This window comes from Notothenia coriiceps, unplaced genomic scaffold (assembly GCF_000735185.1).
Source record: "Notothenia coriiceps isolate Sejong01 unplaced genomic scaffold, NC01 NC01_scaffold00000339, whole genome shotgun sequence".
Taxonomy (NCBI): domain Eukaryota; kingdom Metazoa; phylum Chordata; class Actinopteri; order Perciformes; family Nototheniidae; genus Notothenia; species Notothenia coriiceps.
Window position 1 is genome coordinate 23,020,758 of NW_011333040.1, and position 9,198 is coordinate 23,029,955.

At 43.1% G+C, this 9,198-nt stretch overlaps 2 protein-coding genes across 2 annotated transcripts in view; both read left to right on the forward strand.

Moving 5' to 3' along the window:
* LOC104952482 (nesprin-1-like) overlaps positions 1 to 6,092 on the forward strand; it is a 7,318-nt gene extending 1,226 nt beyond the window's left edge. The window contains exons 2-8 of the mRNA XM_010779310.1: positions 917 to 1,163; positions 1,629 to 3,696; positions 3,900 to 4,234; positions 4,362 to 4,506; positions 4,619 to 4,819; positions 4,979 to 5,238; positions 5,906 to 6,092. Coding sequence (XP_010777612.1) covers positions 917 to 1,163; positions 1,629 to 3,696; positions 3,900 to 4,234; positions 4,362 to 4,506; positions 4,619 to 4,819; positions 4,979 to 5,238; positions 5,906 to 6,092 — 3,443 coding nt within the window. The remainder of the gene's footprint in view (positions 1 to 916; positions 1,164 to 1,628; positions 3,697 to 3,899; positions 4,235 to 4,361; positions 4,507 to 4,618; positions 4,820 to 4,978; positions 5,239 to 5,905) is intronic.
* A 1,546-nt stretch (positions 6,093 to 7,638) lies between these two features.
* On the forward strand, positions 7,639 to 8,813 carry elmod2 (ELMO/CED-12 domain containing 2; the record flags this gene model as incomplete). The annotated part of the gene is made up of 3 exons (XM_010779321.1): positions 7,639 to 7,712; positions 7,791 to 7,924; positions 8,047 to 8,813. Coding segments are annotated over 3 exons (366 nt in total), but the record flags the coding sequence as incomplete, so codon positions are not given.
* Between the last annotated feature and the right edge of the window lie 385 nt (positions 8,814 to 9,198).

The following is a 9,198-nucleotide window of genomic DNA, read 5'->3' on the forward strand; positions in this document are numbered from 1 at the left end:
CACTTGTTTTTTTAAGTTAAAACACAATACTTTCAAGTACATTCAGAACATTGTAAACCCTGAGAAAACATCTCTCTGTTGCTTCAGAGGCAATAACAAACTTTGTTGATTTACCAACAGTTGATTTAAAAAATCTAATCAATTTCAGTCCAACTCTCTCAATAACCTTGGCCAAAACAATAAACAGTTCAACATAAAGTGCCAGTTGCACCAACAACATAATAAATAGTTCAACATAAAGGTACTGTACCATTTAAAATAAAATAAAAAAGTGCCAGTGATTGACCTCAATCCCTCCTATTCTTCCAATATCCTGATGAAAAATAAAATCTCTCTGTTGCATAGGCCACTGTTTGATCAACGCGAATTGGGTGTGGGTCCTTGTACTCCGAGTCGGGCTAACGTCCACGCTAGCTTCCACGCTAGCTGCTATATGTTTTGCATTGAGGTGATACTTGAGGCTTGATGTGCTGCAGTGATATGTGAATTCCTTTTTGCATAATTTGCGAACAACCGTGCTCTTATTGACGCTTCCATCCGTCCGTTTTTTAAAACAAAATGTCCCATCCACGGGGCCAACCAAAGCGGTCTCATCAGCTTCTTCGTTCATGTTTGACAATTGTTCACTGTGGTTTGTTGTTGTCTGAAGTCATGAACGTTAGTTGGTGCTCCAGTATAATCGGTACCCCTGAAACTCATCCAGTGAGAAACGTTCCGCGGTGCAAAAATAAGTGCGATTAAAATGCGTTAATTTTTGTTTAATTAATTAATCTTAATTAACGCGTTAAAGTCCCGGCCCTAGAAATAATTCATTCATAGCATTATACTTGTGTTTAGTAGAAATCAGATGTACAATAAACATAAAATGTGCGTTAAAATGACAGGCTTTAAATAATTGTGGTTACTTTTGCCTGAGTACAGGAGTGCAGAGACACTGCCCAGGCACAAGTGTCCTTGCTCTCTCAGTTGAGAGAATCTGAAGCTGAGAATAAAGAAGCTCTGGAGTGTGTGGAGGACCAGTGGAGTACCGCAGTTCAGGATGCAGCTGCCGTCATCCAGAGTAAAGAGGCCCAACTGCAGCTGGTCAGAGATTACTGCGCACAGTGTGAAGCTGCCAAGACCACCCTGGAGAGACTGACAGCAGAACTGGAAGCTGTCAGGATGTGAGTTTCATCTATGGTTTCCATTTCATTTCTTTACTGTTATCAACCTGAAATTATTTTTGCAAACAGATTTGTATTGCTCGAGAATATATCATTTAAAACGCACACATTATATACAACTGTCATTAAATTAGTGTTCCAGTGTTTAGTATTTTTTTAGGGTCCTCATTAGCTTTATCAAAATTATTCATCTTGTCTATTCTTCCTTAGATCCACTTAGAAGAAAACAAACCAAACCATTCTAAAACCAATTCACAAAAACAAGATAAGACAATATTACATTTTAAAACGTGGTGGCATAAAGCCAAAGGGGGCAAACTGGAATGTTTTTTAAAGCTTTTTCTTAATTAACATTTCATGTTATTTAAATATTGTATCTTAAATCTCAAATCGTCCTATCAAGCTAATATTTGTAATGTTGTAAATGCCAGGCCGATGATTCCAAGACTCCTTGTGTTATTCCAGGTCCCCAGAGGAGAGCATCCCAAAGGAAACGGAGCGACTACTCTCCTTACAGAGAAGCATGGAGGAGAACAGAACAGTACTTGGGGAGTTGCTTTTGACCCATACCAAGTTGTGCCCCCACCTCAGCTGGTCTGAGCGAGCAACCGCACAGACCGTGCAGAAGAGCCTGCAAGAGAAGTGGAGGGGCCTGGAAAGAGCTGTGGAGAGAAACCTGTATCACACAAAGGTCCGTTTTCAAAACACCAGCAGCCTTCTGTCTGCGATATCAGGTCTTAAGAAACATTTGGAGACAGTCGACAAAGACCTTGAAGCCAAGTCTCCTACGGTTACTCAGTGGAACTGCAAGAAGGCGAAGCAGCTGATGGTGGCAAATGCAGAGGTTAAAGCTGCTCAGCAGACACACCTTCATCTGCAGCAGCTGTCAGATGTGCTACTCCCCAGCACACAGAGTGAGAAGGAAACAACAGAAATAAAGCAGGGGCTTCAGAGAGTCAAAGACCAAATTCGCCAAACAGAGGAACTAATTTCATCTCAAACTCAGAACAGCAGCAACCCCATCATGGAGAAAATACTCATGGTGATGAGGGATGGCCTTTCCTGGGCGAAGCAGACAGAGAGTGACATTGAAGGCAGGAGGAAGAGGGTGGCTCTCCTCCCTGAGAATGTACACCGTCAGCTCAGAGATCACAAGAAGATGCAGTCCGAGGTCATAACCAAACAGGGCCAACTGGAGCTGCTGGTGGAGGAGGTGGAGGAGCTCCTTCCACAGCTGGACCAGGCTGAGGAGGTGCCGATGGTGCGCTCATCTCTGGACTCCCTTCACAAACTATCAGGGTCGACTACTGAGAAGCTAGCCAAGGCTGTGAGAGAGATAGAGTCGGGACTGCAGACCAGAGAGAAGCTTTCGGAGCAGATTGCTGATCTAGAGTCCTGGGTTTTGGCTCATCTCCATAAAGAAGCCTCCAGGAGTCCGGACAGCGAGCTCAAGGGCCCGGCTGACACTGAGCGCAGAGTCCGTCAGATCCAAGAGACTCTGGCTGAGGCTGAGAAGCAAGCCGCTGTCTGCGAAGCTCTTTTAATGAAGAGTAAAGACATTGCCCCTGAACTCAGCATCAGCGAGAACTGTCATCTTTATGACAAGCTTACCAACCTCCAGGAGGACATCAGAGCCATCAGCAGCTATGAGAAAGCCACCAAAAAGGAGCTTGACAATCTCACCCAGAATTTAGATTCCAGCAAGAAACACGTTGTCAAAATTGAAACAAGCCTGAGGCAGATGTTAGTAGATCTGAGTAGACACAGGTTCCCCATCACAAGCGAGTCCCTTCAAGCCTTTGAGCGTTTCAAACACATGATTTTGGAGCACAAGTCCCAGGCTGACATTCTGCAACCCTTGATTCCCCAGGAAAAGTCAAAGGAACTGTACTCGGTCATTTCTGAACTTCTCCGCAAAATGGTCACCCTGGAAATGAAAGCCAAAGGTCACGAAGCGTACCTGAACCAGAGGCAGTGTGTAGAGGACCTCAGGGAGAGCGTTCAGGAGCAAGTCAGTCACACCAAAGACGACAGCACGGCGCTGGAGGACAAGTACAAAGTCTGGCAGGCCCTCCTCATCCAGCTTCCTCTAATCAGGTACATGTCTGAGGAGGCTGGATCCAAACTCGAGATGATCTCCGCTGACATCTACCCCTCACAGCTGAGCACAGAGCGGCATAGACTGAAAAAAAACGAGGAGAGCCTTGACACCTTGGAATTGACGCTCTACAACAACCTCAGCATCATGGAGTTGAACCTGCTGAAGGAGCTGGACCTGGACTCAGAGAAGGTGGCCATTCAGGCCTTCCTCTTGAAGACCCAGCAGGAGCTCCAGACAATCCCCTCATCGGAGCCAAATGAAACACTAATTAACAACGAATACCAAAGAGTCATGTCTTTCAAAAATACTGTACAGTCAAGAATGAGAGCACTGGAGCTTTTCGAGCAGAAGAAACGAAACAGACAAGGGAGCGGATTCCAAGATGTGATGGACTTGAAGAAATCGGTCTTCAGCGAATGCGACCACCAAATGGCAAGTTCTTGTTTTTATTATATATCTTTTTTTGGTGAATGAGAATCCAATCCACACCATCCAAAGCTAAAGTCGTGAGCAACAAAACTGGGACCAATTATAATGGACAATAAAAAATAAGGTCAAAAACATCTCAAATAAATGACTGGAATGATATATAGGATTAGTTTGAGTAATAAAAAAATTGTGTTTATGTATTTTAGGCGAATATCACCCAGGCCAAAAAGTCCCTGAGCCGCTACACCTGTGCTGTAACACAGGCGGCTCAGTTCCTGCGGGACATCGAGGTGTCTCTGCTGCCCCCACAGGGCTCTGCTGGTCTCTGCTCCGACAGACTGCCGGAGACCCAGCAGGCTCTGGCCTCGCTGCAGCAGCAGTTCCAGACCCATGTGGAGCAGCTCCAGAAACAAGACGCCCTGCATCCTTACCTGTGCCCCCAGAAGGTGGAGCAGCTCCAGGAGAACATCCTGAGTCAGCTCCTGGTGAGGATGTCCACTCTCCAGGCAAAGGGACACATCCGACTGGAGTACCTCAGCAGGTAATATGCTAACAGATGAAAGTCTGCATTCTCAACTTCACAGCCATTCTGTGCCTTATTTGTGTTTGAGAATAAGCATTATCTTCTTCTTATTAGACCTTAACAGATCACAAATGATCTCTTTCAGTTGTGCAGAACATTACAGAAAATACACCAAGAGCCAAGATGAAATCCTCCAGAGTGTGAAGAGCGCAGAGAGCAGCCTCTCACAGTTCATCTGTCATAAAGTCACCTGTCTCGCTGACTGCACTGACCAGCAGACCAAGCTTGGAGTACGTATGAGCATTATTCTATTTGAGTTTCCGTGCTCCAGGGACCCATATCATTCACCATTGTGTTCATCTCTATCATATAAATCACATTTTGAATGACTCTCTGTTGCAGGTTCTGTCTGAGGAGGTGGAGTCTCTGCAGAGGCGTCTGGGGGAGCTGAACGAGTGGTGCCCAGAGCGGAGCTGTCGGGGGGGCAGGGAGTCCGCTGTGGCTTCTGTGTGGAAACGCGTATCGAGACTACGCCGCTGCATAAACGAGCTGACGACACGCAGCAAACAGAGGATCGCAGAATGGAGCGAAATCACCAACAGTGTAAGTTACAGATTACGGAAAGAATATTTGTGGTGTAAAATATATAATCTGAACGAATACTTCACCCCCTCCAGTCTTATCCAAGTGTCACACTTTCCATTTATTTTTTGTCCATATTACTATGAAGTATAATTAAGTCTGTGTGCGGCCCCTCCTCAGGTGGAGAAGACCTCCTCTCTGCTGGAGGAGGTGGAGGGGGAACATCCTGATGTGTCCCGGATGAAGGCCTCCACCGAGGACCTTCAGGACCTACTGCAGTCCTGGGAGCAGTACCAGGACAGCCTGGACTGTGAACATCGAGCACTGTCCGCTCTGGAGCTGCGCACCGCCAGGCTGCTGCGTGTCCCAGCCGACCTGGAGCAGGCCCCACCCACTCCGCTCTGTCAGCAGCTGCAGGCCATGCAGGGTCGATACAGCAGGTAGGACGGTGTTTCAGCTTCACTTTATAGCTTTATTGACGTTTTTGTGGTTGAAGACTTTCGGTAATGATCTAATGTCAGTTTTTAAAATAATTTCACTGGTCACCTTACATTTATATAAAAGATAGTGGCAGATAATGTATATACTTTTAAAGGCCACCTCAAGACCCAGCTTTTGGATTTGGCTTAAAAGTTAATTTTATTACATTTTGTAATTGTAAGTATCGCTCTGTCTCTGAATTGGGAGGGTAAGAATGATTTTTGTAAATCATCCTGGGTCACCTGCCTTTTAAATGTATTTTAAAACAACCCAACAGTCACTCTGTATATGCTGATTCTTTAGCTACAGTTTTCCCCTTAGTTTTCGTTTTTAAATTAAACCCATTCATTGTGATTTTAATTCCATGGCATAACAAAAACTCAATTACCCACAAGCTATCAGGGGAAAGTGGGTCGGACATGGACTGCGGGGCCTCTGAGCATGGGCAGTATTTGAATATGTTTACACTGACAGTACTTTAACTGCCATGAGGCTTTGTGCTTTGAATTGAACGGTTGATGTATTCTCAATGCAAACTCTCACTATCATGGATTCAAGGTAAGAGGCTATAAAGTTGGTTAATTGTTGTTTAAATTGCCGGACATTCGTGTTTGTGTGTTTCCATAGTGTGAAGCAGAAGAGCAAGGAGGGTCTGAAGGCAGCCAGGACGGAGCTGGAGGAGAGAGAGAAGCTTCGGGAGGAGATGCAGGGCGTCCAGGTTTGGCTGGAGGCTGCAGACGGTCTTCTGTCAGAGATGCAGCAGAGCAGGAGCACCGAGGAGCTTCAGGTGGGACACTCCTCTGAGATGCTTTAACTTCCATTTCCTATGTGCATGCATACGTTCAATACAACTCAAATCTGCCAACAACAATTATCTAATCTCAGTGATATTACTGCTTTGTCCAAACATGGTTAATCATTCATTTCATTTAATTGGCCGTATTTAAAGCAGTTACCCATCTTCGTAGACAGGGAGCTAACTGTCTCTTTGTATATATGCCTGTCCTAAGAGTTTACTGACAGCTGTTATTGCATTTGGCTTCACACTTGGCGGGTGTTTTGCTCAGGGCTGAATGTGCAGATTAAGAGTGAAATTGAGTTGAGAGCGATCCCCGAACAGGCACTGCACCAGTCTTAGAAAATAAAACTGGATTGGCATTTCTCAATAATCAAGCGTCACTCCAGGACCCTCTGAAGAACCTGCGGGTGTCTCCGGATCCCACAAAAGTTATTCATGTAAACAAGGCATTACACTGCCCAGAGTTCAAGTGTGTACCTCCCTCCAGCCAATGGTGTGTAAATAATGAGACTAATGAGAGAGGACAGCTTTTCAAAGTGAAAATATATTGATGCATTTGTACTCACTCACTCAAACCACTTTTAGAGCTTATCTCTATTTATATAAATTACACATGAAACCAATTTCTCTTCACATTCAGCAAGTAATCTCCTACTATACTCTGAAAATGACGTAGATATTTTCATACAGTGGGTAGTCTAAGTGCCATTACAAAGGTTGTGTTTAGAAATGTCATCTGGTAACTAGCTTACAAAAGGTGAATGACACGTTTTGCATACGTTTTGGTCTCTTTATTTGCATAGATTCGAATATAAGAAACTGGGGGAAAATTATGGGGAAAAGATCATTAATATATATATATTCACATTCACAAGGCCTGGCTTTTATGCAGATCTTAAGCTTTTAGTAGTTACAGGGTGTCCACCGGGACTTAAAAAGTATTAAAAGTTGATAAATCAGCCTTAATTTTCGCTAAATGAAGGCTATTAAAAAGTACTAAACGGCATTTTCCAAGGTATTACGTTTTGTAGCTTGTTTTCAATAAGTATATCAATTGTCCAAAGAGGTTGTATTCTACAGTCTGCCTGAATGTAATCATTGCGTAGGTGTGTAGTGTGATTCTGTGTAGTTTATTTATGGCATCCCGTTGGATTTGACGTCATCTGAACAGGACATCGCACGCTCACTGCTTGATGGCGCGCGAAGGTCCGTTTACGCCGGTTGTTAAGCAACATCGTTATGGGGAAATGCAAGTTTACGTCCAAATGGTTGGAAGATAAGGAGGAAGGACAATCAATACTGTATATAGTCAATGTGAGGTAAAGTGTGTCGCCAATGTAACCGGTTAGAACTCGAAGTGGCGATGAGGTCTTAAAGGTCTTACACTTGACTTCAGGTTTCCCGCTAATGTAGCCACAAGCAGAGATGAGGTCATCACATAGAGGTCATGAAAGATCGCTACTTTCTGACTCCACGTTCCAAGATTTTTTTCTTTCCAAACTCTTTAGCCCACATGTTTTCCATCACTTTTGCAATAATTATTATAATGAGTTGATTTTGTTTCAGTTTTTTCAGTGAAAACTACACAGAGGAGGCTCGTCAGGTGTTGTCTCACGCAAACCATCCTAAACTAGGGTAAGAGACATTCATACATTTATTAATATCTTTGCTTTGTTTTCAGTTTTGTGTCAAAGGCCTTATCTCTTATTTCAGGTATTCCTATGCCATTGTTGGGATCAACTTGACGGAGATGGCGTACAGCCTCCTGAAGAGCGGTGAATTGAAACCTCATTTCTACAACACGGTACCGGGCACTCCTGAGCTCCGGCAATTCCATCAGCTATACTGTGAGTACAAATACATCAAATAACTCTTCTGTTTTTCAACCTCTCTGATTATTTCCATTTGCTAGAAAAATACAAAATGTAATCTTTGTAAGAAGTCTCTAAAATCTGTGTTTTTCTTCCAGGTTATCTGGCGTATGAATTTGATAAATTCTGGGTGGCAGAAGAACCAGAAAGCATCATGCAGTTCAATCAGTACAGAGAGAAGTTCCACACCATAGTTAAGACCAATCTACAGGACCCTGATGTAAACCTCACATTGACTGCCTGCTCTAAAAACTAATGTATTAATCCAAACAAGTTTTTGGGAAATATTCCCTCACCTCTCCGTCGCCCCTGACGATATTTAAAGGAGATGAGGAAGACACAAATCTGGTAGCTCTCACAAAAACATAAATCTCCTTTATAGTTGTTTTTTTGGTTCATAAGTCGTAAAATACAGCACAAATCCAACGCCTTTACCTCACAAATGTCCATTCCTGAGATGAACTCACATTTATAAATGGGAAATAAGAGCTTCTTCAGACTGTAGAGGTAACAGGGCTGCCTTCATGAGGATGTATTGCATTTTCAGTCAGCGAGCAGCCAAACTCTTCCGGTAAAGATGGTTATTTAATAAATGGTGATTAACTGCCATATTTGTAGCTTTCTTTTTTGTATTCAAGTAAACAAGAAAGTTTGTTCTCACAGTTGTCCCACTCAGGAAGTGGATTCGTTTGGTGCATGTTTTAATGTTGATGGCATCTGTATTCTATAATATAGGTCAATTCAAAATGGTTGTTTTCAAAACTGCATTTTTGTTTTGCTGTGACTTTCTTTTGAGGAAAGTATGTAATAGTTAAAACATCTGACTCAAAGTTAATAAATACATGTTGTAATGTTTTAAAATGTATTTCGTGTGATGAAAGAAGTTATTAAGCAAGCACAGGGTCTGTAAAACAACACATATATATTTAAGGTTCACATAAACCTGTTGGACACGTTATGATGATGCTCTGGTGTAAGCTGCCTAAAATATATAATTAACAGATTCGGATTTACTTAACCCGCCTATTGTCTTCGTTTCCCCCCCTTACTTTGGTGTTCACGGTCAAATTTGACCGGTCCTGTTTTAACTGCTATCACATTAACCATTAATCATCACCACATTTCATTGAACACCCTTTCAAACTGTAAATATTGTATCAGACTACTGGTATACATGAAAAACTGCAGTAAATATACAAAGAATAGACACTGAACATGTATTGCATGTGCCAGGTGTGATCCATGTGGGG